A 22,186-nucleotide genomic window follows, 5' to 3' on the forward strand; every position below is an offset into this window, starting at 1 on the left:
TTGGCAACCCTGCCGAGGGTCTGCGTCGTTGCTCTGTTCTCCTCACAGAATTCAAAGCCTGCAATTCTGGGCTATATCTCAGCATCCATCCTGCCCTCCTCCTGCTCCGTCTTTGTCCTCCCATTTGAAAAGCTGCTAAGCTGCAGCGTAGCTTTGATCCAGTCCTGGAACATAAAGAGACGAGGAAGCTCAAAGACATAGGTTGGTATCTCTAGGGAAAAGAATAAAGTACAATAAATACCAGCCAGAAACAGATAAACCATCCTTTTTCTTTTCCTCTATCCTGCCTCCCCCACTAGTTTTTCTTTCCTCAAGGGAAAGCAGAATGCATGTATGTTTTCAGCATCTTCCCTTCCATGCCTCTCCAAACATTTATTAAACCTGATGGAATGGGGCCCTGTTTTTCCATCACTTAAAAAAAATATCTCCCCACAAACTCTGGGTTGATTTTTCTCGTTGTTTTCAGATCTGAGAAGAAGCTTTCTCTCTCTCAAGTATAAATGCTCAGCAATTCTCCTTGATGCAGCATGTATTTAAACTAATCTTTCTTGTCCACAGCCATGGGGATAAACATAAGTTATTTGCTTCCAGTTCCTTACCCAAAAAAAAGTTTCCTTTTAGAGTTTTGTTGGGTAAATTAATCCAATCCTACAGTCAGAAATTTTGAGTTGGGATGGCCTGAACATATGAGGGTGGCCAGCAGCTTAAATAAAAGAAATTAAAATATAACATATGGCATTTGTAAATAACAGCATGCAAGATCTGTAAATGCAGTATGGTATTTGTAAGCGTAGTATGTATTCTTTGATCTATTCAGTTCCACAAGGAAATAAGTGCAGGTTGAGTAGTCCTAATCTGAAATGCTTGGGCCGGTGGTTTAAACTGCCTGCTGTAGAAAATCATCTGACCAAAAGGTTGGCAGTTCAAGCCCGGGTCGAGCTGAGCTCCCGCCATCAGCCCAGTTTCTGCCTCACCTAGCAGTTCAAAACAGTAATGTAAGTAGATATATAGGTACCGCTTTGGTAGGAAGGTAAAAGGCACCCTGAAAAATATGCCGGCGAAAATCTGACCAGGAAAGGAGTCCATGGACGACAGGCTCCTCAGCATGGAAAATGAAATAACAGCACCTTCCCATGGCTGAGTTGGACACAGCCGGATGACAGAGATGAAAACAGGGAAGACTTGCCTCTGTTTATGTACTGTCTGTCTCTGTCAAATGCATAATGGCACTGAATGTTTGCCATATGTGTACCTGTAATCTGCTCCGAGTCCCCGCAAGGAGATAGAACAAAATATAAAATTATTATTATTATTATTATTATTACCAGAAGTGTCATCCACATTTTGGATTTTGGAATACCTGCATATATATCATGAGATACACGTCTCTTGGAGATGGGACACAAGTCTAAAGACTAAGGTTTCATGTACCCATGTATGATTCCACATCAAGCTGGTTTCAGGAAAGGGAAAAGCTGCACAACACAAGTTTTGAACCTGACTCAGCACATAGAAGATGGTTTGAAATGAACTGTCTTCATAGACCTGTCAGCAGCATATGATGCTGTCAATCATTGCCTTCTCCTGAGAAAAAATCACAATATTACAAAGGATTACCACCTCACTTGCTTCATAGGAAACCTGCTACAAAACAGGAGCTTTTTTGTTGAGGTCCAAGGTCAGAGAAGCAGATGGTGAAAACAGAAGAATGGCCTGCCTCAGGAGAATGTGCTTGCTCCATCAATGTTTAACATTTACACAAATGACCAGCCACTGCCAGAAGGGACAGAGAGTTCCATCTACGCTGATGATCGTGCCATCACTAATCAAGCAGGATGCCTTGAAATGGTTGAACAGAAGCTCTCCGAAGCTTTAGGTGCTCTTACTGTCTATTACAGCGAAAACCAACTGATTCCTAATCCATCCAAAATGCAGACGTGTGCTTTTCACTATAAGAACAGACAGGCATCTCGAGCCCTGACTATTACCTTGGAAGGAATCCCATTGGAGCATTGCAGCACACCAAAATATCTGGGAGTTACTCTGGACCGTTTTCTGACTTATAAGAAGACTGCTTGAATATCAAGCAAAAAGTGGGAGCTAGAAATAATATCATACAAAAGCTTACTGGCAAAACTTGGGGATCAGAACAGATATAGTGAAAACATCTGCCTTTGCGCTTTGCTACTCTGCTGCTGAATATGCATGCCCAGTGTGGAATACATCTCACCACGTTAAAATGGTCAATGTGGCTCTTAATGAGACATGCCACATTATCACAGGATGTCTACGTCCTACACCACTGGATAAATTGTACAGTTTAGCTGGTATTGCACCACCTGACATCTGTTGGGATGTCGCAGCCAATAATGAAAGGACCAAGGCATTGACATCTCCAGCCAGCCTTCTGTTTGGATATCAGCCAGCATGCTAATGCCTTGAATCAAGAAACAGCTTGCTAAGATCTACAGAGATGTTCGCAGGAACACCTCAGCAAGCGAGAGTCCAAAAGTGGCAGGTTAGAACCCGGAACCTCAATCCATGGCTGATACTGGATGAGAAAGTCCCTCCTGGGCACACAGAAGACTGGGTGACTCAGAAGGCACTGAAGAGACTGAGCTCTGGGACCACAAGATGCAGAGCTAATCTTAAGAAATGGGGCTACAAAGTGGAGTTCACGACATGTGAGTGTGGAGAAGAGCAAACTACAGACCAACGACTACAATGCAGCCTGAGCCTGGCCACATGCACAATGGAGAACCTTCTCACAGCAACACCAAAGGCACTTGAAGTGGCCAACTTTTGGTCAAAGGAAATCTAGTATAATGTCAATTTTTAACTTTGTTTATGTTTTTAAAAATACATTATAACTGTATCTTCAATTCGCTTCTGACGCGATAAATAAATAAACGTACCTTAGACAAATAGCCTCAAGAAAAATATTTTTATAACAAAATGTGTGTGCACTGAACCATCTGAAAGCAAAAGTGTTACTATCTCAGTCGCCCACGGGAACAATTTTGGATATTGGAGTATTTTAGATTTTGGAATTCTGTATAAGGGATGCTCAACCAGTATGTGTACAAGGAGGCCATATAAACCCTGGTGAGATCCAGATCTGCTCAGTACGGGATGTATCCAAGCCCCATGCTTCTCCCCTATGGCTAGATGCATGAACTTGCCATTAAATAGTTTGGTGAGGCACTTGAGATCTCTGGCTGAGGGTTCTTAATGTTCCACCTAAACTGCAAATTCCAGGATTCGATAGGTTAGCACTGTATTTGTGTAATATGGAAGGACTCTGGAGTATACGTGATGCTGGATTGCCTGCCACTTTCTGCCCAATTGGACTCATGGATGTGCAGTCTCCCAGTGAGCTATGTTACATGGCAAGAGGCAACAATAGCAAAGATTTGCCCTACTGAAAACTGGAGAGCCCCTGTACTTTTAGTGGTTGTATAGAAGAAGGAATCTCAACTAGATAACAAGTAATACCTAATGGAATTCCTTTGTCTACACAACCTTTAAAGGTAGATGGGCCCTCTCCGGTTTTCACTTTGACAACCCTAGTTCTCTCAGGACTCATTTGCTTTTGTTTTGGATGGACCTGCAGCAAATGGTTTGTTCAAGACCTCGTTCTTCTTTCACTCCCGAGAGTCGAGGAATCCTAAATACCAGTGTTCACCCTTGCCTGACATACTGCTTTTTTACTTATTTCAAAATTACATTTACTGCACTTCCACTTGCCAGCTGAGATTGCCCTCTCCCCCTCTGCAAAACAACAACATATAATTTAAAATCCGGCACGAGATAAAATATGGGTTTGTTTGTTTATGGCACAGCAGGGATATTATTTACAGCTCTCTCTTCTAGCTTCTTGATTTCCCCCCTTCTTCCTTCAGCGTTCTGAATTGTTCCTGTCATAACCTGCTTGACTAGCTTATTCCTTCTGTGCATTTTAAATTAAATCCCGAAGTCCTGAACCATACGGAGTGGGGGAAAAACATTACAATTGGTATTCTGATAATAGCTAAGAAAAGTGCAGATATGTGTTTCCTCATGCATGGTGAAAGAAGTTTAATTAACTCCCCCAGCATCTATCAAAGCTCAGTGGAACACTAAGAAACTATCTGTCAGTTGCCAGAGATGATAGTAGGTTGGGGAGGGGGAAGATTTGACTTGCAATGCCCACATATATAACTTGGAATTGTGGTTGTCTATAAAGCCCAGATGCTCTTACCAGGGGCTGCTACCTACTATCCAACCTTTTAGAGTGGTCCTTCCACATTTGCTGCGTTTAGGGACACAGGATGCCCACAAAGTGGAAAAATGTGAATAAAGCCCCCACTATTTTTTTTCATCCAAGAGAAAATTGTAGATAATAATACTTACTTACTTAGGCGATCCCTCGTAGCTCGAGGATGATTGTCTTCCAGATGTGGTGTCTTGGCAGTGGGTCCATAGGTGGCTGTGGAGCCCCATTCTTGATCCACAAGTTCTCCCACAGTGAGGACATCGGTTTCCAGACAGAAGGCGGTCTCAGTCAGGGTTGGCCTTCCTCTTAGTGCATTTCTCCCTTTCGCCCTCCATTCGTCCCTCTTTGAATTCTGCAGCACTGTTAGTCACAGCTGACCTCCAGTTAGAATGCTCAAGGGCCAGGGCTTCCCAGTTCTCGGTGTCTATGCCACAGTTTTTGAGGTTGGCTTTAAGCCCATCTTTAAATCTCTTTTCCTGTCCACCAACATTCCATTTTCCGTTCTTGAGTTTGGAGTAGAGTAACTGCTTTGGGAGACGGTGATCGGGCATTTGGACAATGTGGCCAGTCCAGCGGAGTTGATGGCGTAGGAGCTTCAGTGCTGGTGGTCTTTGCTGCTTCCAGCACGCTGACATTTGTCCACCTGTCTCCCCAAGAGATATACAGGATTTTTAGAGGCAGCGCTGATGGAATCTTTCCATAACAACAACAACAACAACTTTATTTTGTATCTCACCTCCATCCCCTTTGACTTGGGGCGTCTTACATGGGGACAAGCCTGATCAACACAGTTAAAATATAACACATTAAAATTCATAAAACAGTGTCCTAAACTAATATAAAACAAACAACAGCATGACACAGTATAAAAGCAACCGGCAAGCAAACAACTGGTGGCCTGAAGTAGTAAACGGTTTCTGGGCTCTGGCAGGCAGGCTGGTGCAAATCAGTTGTGAGGACATGGCTGATGAATAAAGTACAAATGCAAGATGACAGAATTAGGGAATGGAGGGCAATATGAAGTAGAACACTATATCTCTGGGTGGGGAACAATTGTAAAGTGCAAAGGACTAGATTTTGGGACATAGCTGGGGACCAAATTTTTTTCTGGGGAATTGTCTAATCAAAAGCACAGTGGAACATCCACATTTTTAGATCTTTGTGAAAGATGGACAGGGTGGGTGCAAGCCTAATCTCCCTGGGGAGAGAGTTCCAGAGTTGAGGAGCCACCACCAAGAAGGCCCTCTCTCTCATCCCCACCAACCGTGCTTGTGACGGGGGTAGGAGTGAGAGGAGAGCCCCCACAGAGTATCTTAGAGATTGTGCAGGTTTGTAGGGGAAAATGCAATTGCAAAGATAGTAGGTGCCAAACCATTTAGGGCTTTATGGGTGATAACCTGCACCTTGAATTGAGACCGGAAACTTATCGGCAGCCAGTGGATCTTCAAGTAGGACTGTGTGACCAACTTCTATCAGAATGGCTATGAAGTACCTACAATCCCTAGAGATGTCTTCTTTCTAGAAATCTATAGGTCCTCTAGCACAACACTAGAGGAAATTCCTAGAAAGGACACATCTCTAGGTGTTTGTAAGTCCATAAAATCAAATCCACAGGTCAGACCTGTAAATAGGGAAGGCTGACTGTCTAGATGAAAACCAGGACACATGCAGCCGAGCAACGTCACATTGTGGTCAAAATGGCAAATGTTGTTAATAAGGAAGAATAGACAAGTAAGGCTTCCGCAGTTTGCTTTTGCTTGAGTCTCCAGGGAAGGGCACAGTTCTACTCTCTTCTTTCTTTTCCTGAGTTGATAGAATACAAACAACTTTGGCACTTTTGCAGTAATTGAAGTAAGTTGAGGACTACGACCTTGGAGGAAAGTGAGAGGAGGAGAAAGAAAGTGGGACATTGTAAATACAGTTAAAAAAATGGGACAATACAGGATCAATCTGGGCTTTTCCTACCAATCTGGGACAATTGGGGAGTGTGATACCATGGACTCCAGCAGTCTGTCCACACAGTAGCTCATCAGATATGTCTGGAAACCCCACAAGTAGGTCTTAAGCAGGTAGCATCCATTCTTTTGTTTATATTTCGTGGCAGATGCATTCCTTGGCAGGTTACTGTCAACCCCAGGTGTTGTTGTGAGTTTTCGGGGCTTTATGGCCATGTTCCAGAAGCATTCTCTCCTGACGTTTTGCCTGCATCTGTGGCAAGTATCCTCAGAGGTTGTGAGGTCTGTTGAAAACTAGAAAAATTGGGTTTATATTTCTGTGGAATTTGCAGGGTGAGAGAAAGAACTCTTGTCTATTTGAGGTAGGTGTGAATACTGCAATTGATCTACCTCAAATGCACCTACCTCAAACAGACAAGAGTTTTGTCTCCCACCCTGGACATTCTGCAGATATATAAACCTCACTTGCCTAATTTCCAACAGACCTCACAACCTCTCAGGATGCCTGCCATAGATGTGGGTGAAACGTCAGGAGAGAATGCTTCTTGAACATGGCCATATAGCCCCAAAAACTCACACCAACCCAGTGATTCCAGCCAGGAAAGCCTTCGACAATATAACCCAAGATAAGCTCTTAGGTTTCTGAGAAAAACTGAAGAATTAGTATGTGGCCTTGGAAGTCCAAAGCTGTCACGACTTGTTAGCAATGTTAACAATGTGTAACCTTATCCTCTCACCATGTGTTAACTTACCTGTGAGTATGGTTCACTGCACATGTTCAAGAAAATAAGGATTCTGGCATTGGTCACACATCCGTAACCACATTCAAAGTAATGAACTGGTATGCTTTGACCCATCATCTACTCTGGATTCCAGCTCATATTTATACAGAGTATGACTGTAGAAGACAATTTTATTCTGTTAATTAATCCATTGTAAATGGTTCTGGTTCCATACAGACATGGTGCCAAAGATCTCCTTTGTTTTCCAGAGGATTTGGCACGTCTAAATTCCATACATCTTCCATGTGGTCTAACCATTGCCAGAGATTCTCTTGACAATCAGGTGTATCCTCCATTTCCTTGTCATTAATATGTTTGTGAATGCCACATTTGAGAAATGTGCGGGCTTAAACTGGCATCCTACGCTTCAAGTGAGCTAACAACCTGCTTCTTTTCTTCTTCTTTTCTTTCGTTTCCTGCAGGGGAATTGGAAAGCAGGGGCTGCAATGCTTAGGTAAGAACCTTCTTCTCTCATTCCTCACTGAGTTGGTTCTTTGGTTCGTAATTAGAGCACCACACGTCATGAAAGTACAAACGGAGCTATGCACCAGGATCACAATGGGAAAATGAAATAGAATTTCATATAAGGGAGGTTGTGGGGGCTGGAGCTACACCCCCTTTGCCTTATGAGTCCAGATGGCGGCGGAGGGATTGCCCATAGCAAGTTTGTGCTCAGGGAGGCAACATGCTCGACAAATGCTCCAAATGCTCTTGGAAGCACTTTCCAATAGGCTTTCATCCACAGAGAAGGGTGTGAGGTCTCTTGGGCTCGGAGGAGAAGGGTTGTGGTCTCAAGTTCTGTTTGCTCATAGGAAGGTTCTCATAAATTCAGACCTTTCTTCCTTGTGATTTTTCCTCCTTTTCCCCCTGGTGGTGCAGTGGGTTAAACCACTGAGTTGCTGAACTTTCTGACCAAAAGGTTAGCGGTTCGAATCCAAGGAGCAGGGTGAGCTCCTGCTGTTAGCCCCAGCTTCTGCTAACCTAGCAGTGTGAAAACATACATATGTGAGTAGATCAATAGGTACCGTGGAAAGTAATGGCACTTCATGCCATCATGCTGGCCACATGACCTAGGAGACATCTACAGACAACGCCAGCTCTTTGGCTTAGAAATGGAGATGAGCAGCACACTTCTGCCAACCTAGCAGTGTGGAAACATGCATATGTGAGTAGATCAATAGGTACCATGGAAAGTAATGGCACCCCATGCAATCATGCTGGCCACATGACCTAGGAGACGTCTACGGACAACGCCAGCTCTTCGGCTTCGAAATGGAGATGAGCAGCACCGCCCAGAGCCAGACATGACTAGGCTTAATGTCAAGAGAAGTCTTTGCCTTTACCTATAGAAGTTGAATGTCCTCCCATCAGTACTGGATGTAGGGAGCATTGCCCATGTGGACTCCAAGAGCCAACATTTTTTAGTGCCAAATACCCCTTAGGGTGAATTTAGACACATTCTTCCATTCGCTGGATCTTATTTTTGAGCAGGAAGTGACCTAGAAGGCCTATCCTGGGGCTATACTGGTTTAAAGGGCCAAAATGTGGTGAAATAGTTGAATTCTGGAGGTGGAGAGAGTATGTCATTAGGGTACCAACTCATTGTTGTGTGTCCTCAAGTCCTTTTCCACAAACGGCATCCCTAAGGGGAAAGTATCATGAGTTTTTCTTTGCAAGGCTGATTCAGAAGGGGTTTGTGATTGCCTTCCTCTAAGGCTGAGATGTTGTGAGTTGCCAAAGACTATTGAGCGGGTTTCCGTGGCTGAGTTGAGGATTCAAACTCTGGTCTCCTAGTGTTCTTGTATATTGAGTAGTTTATGTTTACTTTTCTAAACTCAAAAGCAAAGATATGTGATCCTCATTTGGATTTCAGAGCATATAATCTGAATTCAGAAACTGGATTATATGGCAGTCTAGATGGGTAATAATAAAAATTGAAGCCCCTGGTGGTGAGATGGGTTAGACCCTTGTGCCAGCACGATTGAAGATCGACAGGTTGGAGGTTTGAATCTAGGGAGAGCATGGATGAGCTCCCTCTGTCAGCTCCAGCTCCCCATGCGGGGACATGAGAGAAGCCTCCCACAAGGATGGTAAAACATCAAAACATCCGGGCATCCCCTGGGCAATGACCTTGCAGATGGTTAATTTTCTCACACCAGAAGCTACTTGCAGTTTCTCAAGTCGCTCCTGACACAAATAATGATAATGATAATAATAATAATTTTATTTTTATCCCGCTTTTCTCCCTAACGAGACCCAAGGTAGCTCACAACATAATACAATACAAATCAAAGCACATTTAACATAAAGAAGTCAAAAATCACACAAAGCATAATAACGTCCAGAAATAAGATATAAACAAATATTAAGCTATTTATTTATGTTTTTGCAAATATTTATTTATGAATGTCTATTTATTTATAAGAAATAAATATAATATAATAATAAATGATACATAAATAAATAGCAAGATACCATGGGGGTGGGCGTGAAAAGTTTTAGAGAAAAGATACCTATGATAGTAGGGACAAAAAAAATCAGGCCTTTATTATGGATGAACCTGATATTTAAAATAAAATAGGCGATTGAAGGACTGCCTGGTAGTGCTTCCTAGATTCATCCAAGATCCCAGTTTTAGAGGCAGAGCAGAAGCAGAGATAAGCCAAAGATGTATCTTGTCTGTATACTTCTATTACTGTGCCTGAGCTCCAATATTTGCTTGGGATTTGCTCTACCATTCCTCAGAAATATTAACCTACATCTCTAAAATATGATTAGGTGGTAGGTGCTGGGAGAAATCTGAGTTCAAATCTCAGGCCAGGCTCAGAGCGCTCTGGCTTTTGGATCAATCAGCTTTTCTCTACCTCGCCTACCTCGCAGGGTTATATATTGGTCAGGGAAAAACACACATATACTCAATGCATTGTTGAAGGCTTTCATGGCCAGAATCACTGGGTTGTTGTGAGTTTTCCGGACTGAATATCCATGTTCCAGAAGCATTTTCTCCTGATGTTTCACCTACATCTATGGCAGGCATCCTCAGAGGTTGTGAGGGCTGTTGGAAAGTAGGCAAGTGGGGTTTATATATCTGTGAAATGTCCAGGGTGGGAGAAAGAACTCTAGTCTGTTTGAGGCAAGTGTGAAAGCAGCAAAGCCTTGAAACTGCAAGGCGATTCAGTGAAGGATTCACACCTTCCTCAAACAGACAAGAGTTCTTTCTCCCATCCTGGACATTCCACAGATATATAAACCCCACTTATTTCCTATATATTTTTAAAATTTCCTATATTTTACCCTGCCTTTCTCACCCCCGAGGGGGGACTCACTTACCTGGTTTCCAACAGACCTCACAACCTCTGAGGATGCCTGCCATAGATGCAGGTAAAATGTCAGGAGAGAATGCTTCTGGAACATGCCCATACAGCCCGGAACACTCACAACAACCCACATATATACTCATCTGTCCACCTTGGAAGAAGGATGGGAGAAAAAGATAAGCTCCTGGATTTTTGGGAGAAGTGTAGCAAAAGAGCTGAGAGTTAGGACTGGGACGCTATTTACTGAGGCGGAGAGCTGGATTGTGTGTGTGCTGGGCTGCTTCTAATTTCCCTAATTCCCATTTTAATCAAGCATTTCACACACATATGGCCCTTGAGCCAGGTTTTATTGTTTCACTGAACTAGATTCCTTCATCTATTTTAGGGCTGTGAAATGTCTCTCCCATTCTTCTTGTGTTTCATATACACTTCTGGCTCTTCCTCTACCCTTGTACCTGACACTTCAGTCCAAATTTACCTTCGCATTTGCACCTACTTCCAGTTTGCTCGCTCACTCCCTATTAGAATATATATGTGTATGTATGGGGGGGGGGGGGGATAAGCGAGAGAAAGAGAATAAGGAAGGGGGAGTGAGAGAGTGGGAAGAAGCTATATAATGATGCTGCACACCTACATTGGCATATGGAACACACAGAGACATATATATCTGTTTCCAAATGAGTGTAGCAATGACTTACTTAAACACACACACACTTGAAAAGTCAGCGCAAAATCATAGTGTTGTATCTAGATGGTCCTACTTCTCCTACCTTCAGAGGGATGCAGAGGAGATATGCACCAAGATTGCACAGATGAAAACTGACTGAGAAACATCAGGCTGCGGTCAAAACAGCAGACGTTATCAATGAGGAAGAACATTGCAGCAGTTTACTTTTGCCTGAGCCTTTTGGAAAGGGCTAGGTTGGTTCTGCCCTCTGTTCTCCTGCATACTTATACACCTAGGATTGATGTACACTGCCATATAATCCAGAACATCTGCTTTGAACTGGATTGCATGGGCCTACACTGCCACATAATCCAGTTCAAAGCAGATAAGATGGATTTTATATAGCAGTGAGATTCTACTGCCAAACCGTGTACTTAATTCACATTCAACAGTTAGTCTGATGGGACCCTGAAATCTCACTCTTCCCACAATGTATTGGCATAGGGATGGATCAGTCAGGTGTCAGTGCTAAAGAACAAGATGTTCAATTATGATACAAAGTTATTTGTGCTCTATTTTTGTTGTTGTTGAGGCTATCCAAAAGATACGAGACCAGAAGTATTTTGGGTGAATATGTCAATATGTGGATTGGCTCTTTTGCTGATATTTTCTCTAGTCTAGCTACCTGGGGCACAGTCCCAATGCCTAGAGGTCCCTGGCAACTACATTATTTGATCCCGTGGAACAATGTGTACTCCTGCCCTCCCAAACGTTATCTTTAGCATGGTTTTGTTTGCAGCCTCCTGATAGTGTGTTTTCCTGCTCTCAGATGTCACCGATCTGATCTTTGATCAGGTCTCAGAAAGTGGAAACAATGACAGGCTTTGCCAAACTCGGGGCAGCCAGCATTCAGGACAAGGAAATCCAAATATGTAAAACATGTCAATATGACAAAATCCAGAAATTTAATTTTTGGAAATTTAATTTTTTTGGAATGTACCTTCCAGAATCCTGGAAGTTAGTTTTTTTAGGAGAGCAGTAAGCCAAAAAATGATTTTTTTTCCAAGCATTTCTACATGTGTGTATGCGCAATCAGTAATCAGAGCAATCAGAACTGTAAGATCTGGGGCATATCAACACTGTAGAATTAATGCAGTTTGACATCATTTAGGACAGTGGTTCTGATCCTTCCTAATGCCACGACCCCTTAATATAGTTCCTCATGTTGTGGTGACCCCCCCGCCCCAACCATAACATTATTTTCGTTGTTACTTCATAACTGTCATTTTGCTACTATTACAAATCATAATGTAAATCTTGGATATGCAGGATGTATTTTCATTCACTGGACCAAATACCTGATACGCTCAAATTTGAATACCGGTGGGGTTGAGGAGGGGATTGATTGTATCATTTGGGAGTTGTGGTTACTGGGATTTATAGTTCACCTACAATCAAAGAGCATTCTGAATTCCACCAATGATGGAATTGAACCAAACTTGGCACACAGAACTTGCATGACGAACAGAAAATACTAGAAGGGTTTGGTGGGAATTGACCTTGAGTTTGGGAGTTGTAGTTCACTTACTGTGAACTCAAACAATGACGGATCTGGACCAAACTTGGTACGAATGCTCAGTATGCCCAAATGTGAACACTGGTGGAGTTTGGGGAAAATAGACTTGATATTTGGGAGTTGTAGTTGCTGGGATTTATAGTTCACCTACAATCAGAGGGCATTCTGAACCCCACCAATGATAGAATTGGGCCAAACTTCCTAAACAGAACCCCTATGACCGACAGAAAATACTGTGTTTTTGATAGTCTTTGGTGACCACCCTGGCACTCCGTCATGACCCTCCCAGGTGTCTCGACCCCCAGGTTGAGAAACACTGACTTAGGAGTTGTAGTTTTACAAGAACTTCAGCCTTCTTTACGGAATAGTGCTGTGCCTCACCAGACTATGACACCAATGATTCCTTAGTGTTAAGCCATGGCAATTAAATTGGTGTCAAACTATTCTACAATGTAGATGCAGCCTTTAGACAAGGTTGATGATATGCAGCGGGAAGCATGAAATGGGCATTCAGGACAGGAAAATAAATATCCCAGGAAAAGAGCTGGACAGACATAAAGGGCTCATGGTGTGAATAATGTCATGCATTAGAAGGCTATAAAATGCCAGGTTATATTCTTCCCCAGAGATGAGCAGTGTGATTTCCAAAACTAAGAGCTATCCGTTTTGTCTGGACAGGGAGCAGCAAAACTGACTTCTCCGTGCCATGGAGCTGAGCTAAAATCTGTTTCTGTCATCTGTTGACAAGGACTAGTGGAATTATACAGCTGTCTTCATGTATCTGAAAGGCTGTCATGCTGAAGATGGAGCAGACTTGTTCTTTGTCACTCCAGAGGGGAGGATTAGATGCCGTGTTGGAAATCGCAGGAAAGAGAATCTGGGTTAAACACTTTCTAGTTGTGTGAATTATTCAGTGTTGGATTGAACTGCCTCAGGTTACGACCGGCGTTCTCCTTTATGGGAAGTCTTTCAAACTACAGTTTCCGAAATCCCACAAGCAGTGTGACCACCCACCTTTGGCCACGTGTGCTAGGGAATGCTGGGAATTACAGCTCAAAAAAAAAAAGAATAATCATTTCCAAGCTTAGTTTCTATAGCCGAGGCCCCTTTTCATACTATACAGTTATAGCCTTAGTATTCTCTTTTCCCTGATATTGTAGTATCCTTTGAAATCCTGGGATTTTTTAGTTCATCAAGGCACTGGAACTCTGAGAATTCTCAATGCCCCAAGCAAAACTACAGATCCCAGGATCCCATAGGATGGAACCATAGCAGTTGACGAAGAATCATAGTCATACAAAAGTGCACTTAGAAGAAAGGTCTTATTTTTTAGACCAATCTGCACATGGCACTGATTCATGTGTCATTCCTTTAGATAATTTTTGCATCGTTTTCTACATTAAAAAAAGTATTTTGCATTTTTCCTTGGAGTTTAAGGCTCCATGTCCTGTCTGTCCTTGTCTAAGTGGGATTCCTAGGTAAGTAAGAATTTGCATTCAGGTTTTGCAAATTCACGTTCAAGAGAAGAGATAGACTGACTCCTTAATTCTTTCATTTTCATTGAATTTCAGCCTTAAAATATTGGGATTTGTAGTTTGGTGAGGCACTTGCTCTCTTTGGCAGAGAAGGCATTGCAAAACCACAAATTCATTATTCCTTAGCATTGATCCATGGTTGTTAAATTGGTGCCAAATTGCATTAATTCTATAGTGTAATTAAGTGCACTTGGGACCCTCTGGTGGTGCAGTGGATTAAACCGCTGAGCTGCTGAACTCGCTGACTGAAAGGTCGGCGGTGCAAAGCAGGGTGAGCTCCCGCTGTTATGCCCAGCTTCTGCCAACCTAGCAGTTTGAGAACATGCAAATGTGAGTATATCAATAGGCACTGCTGTGGTGGGAAGGTAATGGCGCTCCATGCAGTCATGCTGGCCACATGACCTTGGAGGTGTCTGTGAACAGTGCTGGTTCTTCAGCTTAGAAATGGAGATCAGCACCAACCCCAGATTTGGACACAACTAGACTTAATGTCAGGGGAAACCTTTACCTTTACTAAGTCTCAGGTTATGGCCTGGAAATCTTGGAACCTGGCACAATTTGAACTGACAACTCTGTACATGTGTGTACATGGGGCAATTCTCTTGCAAATATACTTCTTAATTCATGCACATTTGTTTCCTAACATGCATAACCATGTGAAATGTAATCAACTCTAAAATGGGATCATTCTAAAAATTAAATCAGGCACCTGGAAAACAAATGGAGGGTGAAAGAGAAAAACGTTCTTGCTCATCCATTGCCAGGCATAATGCATAAACACCAACTTGCCAATGCAAATAATTGTAATTGGTGGAGGAGGATGCATGGCAGGGGATTGGACTGGATGGCCTTTGTGGTCTCTTCCAACTCTAGGGCTGGATCTACATTGACCTGTAACCCAGGATCTGATCTCTGATTATCAGATTATCCCAAATTATCTGGCAGTGTACACTCATATAATTCAGTTCTAAACAGATACCACCAGCTGCAGAAAATCTTGCCAACTGGAAGGTCGGCAGTTCAAGTCGCAGATCGGGGTGAGCTCCCGCTGTCAGCCCTAGCTTCTGCCTACCTAGCAGTTCGAAAACAGCAATATGAGTAGATCAACAGGCGCTGGTTTGGTGGGGAGATTAAAAGGTGCCCATGAAGACATGCTGGCAATTCAATCACTGACAACAAGCTCCTCAGCATGGAAAATGGAACAACAGCACCTCCCCATGGCCGGAGTTGAGCACATCCTCTAGATGCTGGAGATAGAAAAAGAGAGGAAGACTTTACCTCTGTTTATGTACTGTCTCTCTTTGTTAGCTGTATTATAGCATTGACTGTTTGCTGTATATGTGTTTTGTAATCCGCTCTGACTCCCCTCGGAGAGATAGAGCAGAATATAAATAAAGTTTATTATTATTATTATTATTATTATTATTTTACCGACACAAAAACACAGTATGTCACAGCAAACGAGATCTACATGCTGGATTTCATATCACAAAATCACAAGTCGAACACTTCCCAAGCATCTAGGGCTGTGTGATGTATTATTATTATTATTATTATTATTATTATTATTACTGACGAAAGGTCGCAGGTTGGAATTTGGGGAGCGGCGTGAGCTTCCGCTGTTGGTCCCAGCTTCTGCCAACCTAGCAGTGCAAAAACAGGCAAATGTGAGTAGTAGTACCGCTCTGGCAGGAAGGTAACAAAGCTCCATGCAGTCATTCTGGCCACATGGCCATGGAGGTGTCTATGGACAACGCCGGCTCTTCAACTTAGAAATGGAGATGAGCATCAACCTCCAGAGTTGGACACGACTGGACTTAATGTCAGTGGAAAACATTTAACTTTGCCTATTATTATTATTATTATTATTATTATTATTATTATTATATTGTATAGATCAGAGTAGATCTAGACCTAAAGTTGGAAGAGACCACAAAGACCATCCAGTCCAACCCCCTGCCATGCATCCTCCTCCACCAGTTGCAGTCATTTGCATTGGCAGGTTGACGTTTGTGCATTATGCCTGGCAATGGATCAACAAGAACGCTTCTGTCCTTCACCATCTTTTCTTTTTTAGGTGCCTGATTTAATTTTTAGAATGATCCCATTTTGCATCTCACAAGCAGATTCTCGGTGGAGGGTTCTCCCCCTCTTCCTTGACTTGTCTTATATTCTGGAAAGCACATCTTCAGCTCTGTGTCCAGACCTGCCGGTTGCTAAGAAACCGCAGTACGGATGCCGCTAAGATCGCTAAGCAACCCCCCCCTCCCCTTCTCACTTGCCACTTCCATCAACACCTGCCAATCAATTGCAGTTCCATATTGTATTTTGCTTTTCCAACTGTGCATAACTCAAGCCAGCCGCAAGCATCAAAGCAGCCTTGTTCTTGCATCTGTTTGGCCTCTTGCATCCATTCACCGGGCCTGGTACCCATATGATCAACTGTACCCCATTGAATAGCTCCCCTCCTGTTCCATGTGTTGTAGGTCTCAGCATCCACCTACCCAACCCATATTGCATTTCCTTTTTTTCTGCTGGACATCACACGAACACACACTCTTCTCTTTCACACACTTTCGTTCGGAAATCCATTGCCATGGGAACCCAGAGCAATAGAGTGAAAGATAAGGATCCGGGAGAAAGTTGTCAAAATGGCTCGTAGAATATCAGTCGTGGCCTGTTCTTGTGGTTTGAACAATAGCTTGATAAGGAGGGAAACGGCAACGAAAATCATCCCCATGGGGTATTATCTTCTGATAGGACATAGCAGTTGAAGCTATGTCGTCTGCTTCTCTTTGTAGATCAGATACATGCTAATTTGAACTGGTGACAACTGACAATTACGTTGGCCACTTTGAGGGCTATTGTGGTTGTTTCAGCGGGATGCAGAAGTGAATAGACAAGAGCAAGCAACGTAGGAGATATGCATTGTCGAAGGCTTTCATGGCCGGAATCACTGGGTTGTTGTGTGTTGTGTGTAGCCATGTTCTTGAAGCATTCTCTCCTGGCGTTTTGCCTGCATCTATGGCAGGCATCCTCAGAGGTTGTGAGGTCCCCATTTTCCTAGTTTCCAACAGACCTCACAACCTCTGAGAATGCTTGCCATAGATGCAGGCGAAACGTCAGGAGAGAATGCTTCTGGAACATGGTCATACGGCCCAGAAAACACAAAACAACCCAATATAGGTGATGCCTTTAGCCTGATGGGTTGTAGAATACGATGCTTCAAAGAAAGGCTTGGGATGGGAGGAGTGGAAATGTTTGGCACGAGATGCCAAAGCATCCAGGACTCGCAGGGTCTCTTTGCATGCACTCTTGTGCAAAAGTCTTTCCTGTCTCCCTCCTTCTGACTCGGTTGGATCCCTCTTCCCTGCTGAGCTGGGTACTTGTGGATTCGTCCCCCGCCTGTTGCCATGGAGACCCATCTTCCAAATCTCGGGTCTGGATATGCAGAAGGCAAGCGAGAGAGAAAGAGGAAAGGGAGGGGAGAGCAGTCACCCCCTCACCCTGCTCCCACAGATTCACACCCACAATCTGTTTCCCTATTCCTCAAAGCCCACTCCACTGCCTTCCATTGATTGGACTTAACAGAAAGCCCCTGTATCCATGCTTGAGAGTGAGAGCCATATGTTTGTAGGATCTGTTTTGATATATGCAAAATATCTTCCATACAAACATAGGGTGGATCTACACTGTAGAATTAACGCAGTTCAATACCGCTTGAACTGCCATGGTTCAATGCTATGGGATGCTGAGATTTGTAGTTCGATGAGGCACCAGCATTATTCAGCAGAGAAGGCTGAAGAGCTTGTAAAACTGCAACTCCCATGATTTCATAGCAGTGAGACATTGCAGTTAAAGCAGTGGTTTTCAACCTGTGGTCCGTGGAACACAGTGGTTTGCAAGAACAAAAATATGGTCCGCAGCCTCACCATTACTGCACCGTTGCCTTGAAACCATGTGGCAATTAGAGCAACTGGTCTCGCAAAACCCTCTGAGCTGACTACCCACAAACGATTACCACTACCACATCAACTCTAGATTATTAAGGGTGAGTAGATGGTGACTCCTGGATGGCATATGTTCTGAATCGGAAACTAGCGCTGATGTGGTCTATCCAATACAGTTTTCTGAATCTGCACTCAAAACAACCAAACCGAATCTAAAGTTGACCAAAAACTGATTCATAACCCTTTTGGTACTAATGTTGGAGAGTGGTTCCTAGTCAAAGTGATCCTTGTTCAAGTGGCCCCTGGTCAAATTGGTCCCTGGTTTTAAAAAGTGTTAAAATGATGTCAAACTGGGTTACTTCTACAGTGTAGATGCACTCATAGACAGGTTCTTTTTATGATTTTAATGTGTATTGTCATTTGTATTTGTATGTTTTGTGTTTAATGTGGCATTGAATTTTGCCAAACTGGAAACTACTCTGTGTCCTCTTCGGGGTTGAGATACAGCGAGGTAAAAATGCAGCAAATAAATATATTGTTGAAGGCTTTCATGGCCTGGATCACTGGGTTGTTGTGAGTTTTCTGGGCTGTAAGGCCATGTTCCAGAAGCATTCTCTCCTGATGTTTCGCCTTCATCTATGGCAGGCATTCTCAGACCTCACAACCTCTGAGGATGCCTGCCATAGATGCAGGTGAAATGTCAGGAGAGAATGCTTCTGGAACATGACCTTACAGCCCAGAAAACTCACGACAACCTAGTAAATAAATAAATATTTCATACGTGGCATGGTTAGTTTGCAACCCATATTCTTTAAAGAATTTCCATACTAATTTCCATATTATTTCAGAAACTTTCCAGGGTCCCTTTCCTATTAATAAATTTGTATGTATTAGTTTCTCTTTATCAGAGGAATAGGATCCAATACTAATGTCTTAAAACACCTTACAAAACCAGTTCTTTCAACTTTGAAGGTTTACAACATGACACACACAGCACACAAAATGCACACAGGATCTTTAAGAATTCACATGTTATACATTGGGTTCCCAACTCATACCTTTCTCAGTGTCAAGCAATGTAGCCCTAGATAACAGCGCCTGGATTATATTATTGACATTTTATAAAATGTAGAATATATTGATTGAAACACTGAGAAGGATATGGGCTGGGAACCCAATGTATAACATGTGAATTCTTAGTTATCTAGGGCTCCAGTGCTTGATTTGTTGCTCTTTGTCAGATATCAAGAGGATCTAATGCAGAGTTTTTCAGCCTAGGGGTTGGGACCCCCGGGGGTTGTGAGGGGGTGGCAGAGGGGTCACAAAGACAATAAGAATACACAGTATTTTCTGTTGGTCATGGGAGTTTTGTGTGTCAAGTTTGGTTTAATTTCATCGTTGATTATAGATGAACTATAAATCCCAGCAACTACAACTCCTAAATGTCAATGTCTATTTTCTCTAAATTCCACCAGTATTCACATTTGAGCGTACTGAGTATTTGTGCCAAGTTTGGTCCAGATCCATCATTGTTTGAGTCCACAGTGCTCTCTGGATGTAGGAGAACTACAACTCCAAAACTCAAGCTGAAGGCCCACCAAACCCTTCCAGTATTTTTTGTTGGTCATGGAAGTTCTGTGTGCCAAGTTTGATTCAGTTCCATCGTTGGTGTTCAGAATGCTTTTTGATTGTAAGTGAACTATAAATCCCAGTAACTACAACTCCCAAATGACGAAATTGACCCCCGCCCAACCCCACCAGTATTCAAATTTGGGCGTATCAGGTATTTGTGCCAAATTTGGTCGAGTGAATGAAAATACATCCTGCATATCAGATATTTACATTAAGATTCATAATACTAGCAAAATTACAGTGGTGATGTAGCAACGAAAATAATTTTAAGGTTGGGGGTCACCACAACATGATGAACTGTATCAAGAGGTTGTGGCATTAGAAAAGTTGAGGAACACTAATAGAAAGCAATACCATATTCCACTCCCTCTCAGACTGGCATTGAATACCTTCCAACATTTCAGTGTGTGGTCAAAATTTGTTGATAAAGAGGAACAGATGGGCAATATTCCTCCCACTCCATCTCGATTCTCCCAGTTGGGTTTATTGAGCTAATTGAGTGCAAACCACTTCTACAGTTTGCACTCAGTTGGTGTTAATTGGAGTAAGCTGAGGATAAAGGGGAAAAGTGGGAGGAGGTGAGCGAAACCAGGACATTTTAAAGGCAGCTGAAAAGGCGGGACAACAAAGGATCAATAGGTCCAGTCCCTGCCACGTTGGGACATTTGGAGGGTATGACATTGAGCAGGGATAGGCAGGGTGGGATGTCTGGGATCTTCCTTATTTTAGCAATGCAACTGTAGTTATTTTATGTTTTCAAAGTGCTTTTTATCGATTGCGTATCACCTTGGGAGCCTTCGTAGGTCGAGAAGAAATAAACGAATGCCTTGAATAATAAATAATACTTGTGCCCATGAGTAGGCCTATAAATCTTTTTCGCTGTGCAGTCAGGTCTGCCACAAGTGCTCAGGTGCATATAATATCAGCTTCTACCCCACAGGACCATTTCAGGCAGGCCCTGTGCCAATAGTGAGGAGGTAATATAGGTATTGCATCTCTCCCTTCCCACTAACCCCAGGCTTATGAGTGATAATGCGATTCTAATTGGCTGTAGTGACTGTAAATGCCAAAAACCATATCTATTATCTATAGATAGTATAATTATCTTTTAAGAGTTACATTAATAACTGTCACCAGCAATTTAATACTTACACCGATAAATGTCACCAGTATCCCAGATCTTCTGCTAACTTATGGAGACATAATAAGTCACATTTCTTGGCTAGAGCCCCCAAGCCTGTCTTAAGAGCCAGTGGCTAGATTAGGTGAAGCCTATTGGTTTATCTCCTGATAAAGCAGTGGTTCTCAACCTTTCTAATGCTGTGACCCCTTAATATAGTTCCTCATGTTGTGGTGACCCCCAACCATAAAATTATTTTCATTGTCACTTCATAACGTAATTTTGCTACTGTTACAAATCATAATGTAAATATCTCATATGCAGGATGCATTTTTATTCACTGGACAAAATTTGGCACAAATTCCTGATACACCCAAATTTGAATGCTGGTGGGGTTGGGGGGAATTGATTTTGTCATTTGGGAGTTGTAGTTGCTGGGATTTATTGTTCACCTACGGTGGGGGCTGAGTTTGTTTCGGGGGGGGGGGGGTTGAGTATGGTGATCAGATCATGATATGAATAAACATAACAGTTTAAATAATGCACCATTAAGGCCTTTTCGCGACCCCCCCCCCCCCGGGCTACATGCCTGTCCCCATCAGACGTGTTTGCGAAGCCTGTGGGACCGAGAGCAGGGCCTACCCAGTAGATCTTAAATTATGAGGTGGAACATAGAGAGACCTTGAGAGTCACCTAGGCTGCTGACTCTTAAGGTGGACTGCTTATTTATTTATTTACATAATTTATATTTCGCTGTTCTCACCCCAAAGTGAACTCAGGGTGGATCACAGAACATATACTTGGCAAACATTCAGTGCCATTAGTCAAACAGGACAGACAACAGATAGACGTATAGGTCGGCATTTCCCCCACAACTTCGGCGTCCTGGAGGTTGTGCTCAATTCTGGCCACAGGGGGTGCTGTGGCTCCATCCTCTATGGTGAAGAGCCCTTGATCACAGACTTCCTCTATTCTTTGACTGCCATCATTTTCTGGTACTTCCTTTTTATGGTGCTGTAAAATACCTCCCTGCTTAAGCGGTGCCTAATTTCTCTACTCAGCTCACAGCTGTCTTCAAACTGGTTAGGTGGATAGTGAGCTGGGCTGAAGGTTGGGTGCTCACCCTGACCCAGGCTTCGAACTGCCAACTTTTCAATTGGTGTGAACTTTTTGCTGTTGGTGATTAACCAGCTGTGCTAAATTTATTCTAGTTTGCAATAAGACTGTATAATCCTACTGAATGGAGACCACTTTGAATTTCTAACTCAAGGTTACAAATTGATAACTGAATGCCAGCCTGTAACTTTGTGTGATTTTATTTTTTAAAGCTGCTTCCAGTCCCAAGAAGGTGGGATATAAATCATCATAATCATCAATGTAATGATAGTAATAGGAAA

The 22,186-nt window shown here is 42.8% G+C and overlaps 1 protein-coding gene across 1 annotated transcript in view; it reads left to right on the forward strand.

Moving 5' to 3' along the window:
• Positions 1–22,186, forward strand: part of PRKCG (protein kinase C gamma) — an 84,538-nt gene that overhangs the window by 24,873 nt on the left and 37,479 nt on the right. Inside the window, exon 2 of the mRNA XM_060780416.2 lies at positions 7,415–7,446. Coding sequence (XP_060636399.2) covers positions 7,415–7,446 — 32 coding nt within the window. The remainder of the gene's footprint in view (positions 1–7,414; positions 7,447–22,186) is intronic.

This window comes from Anolis sagrei, chromosome 6 (genome assembly GCF_037176765.1).
Source record: "Anolis sagrei isolate rAnoSag1 chromosome 6, rAnoSag1.mat, whole genome shotgun sequence".
NCBI lineage: Eukaryota > Metazoa > Chordata > Lepidosauria > Squamata > Dactyloidae > Anolis > Anolis sagrei.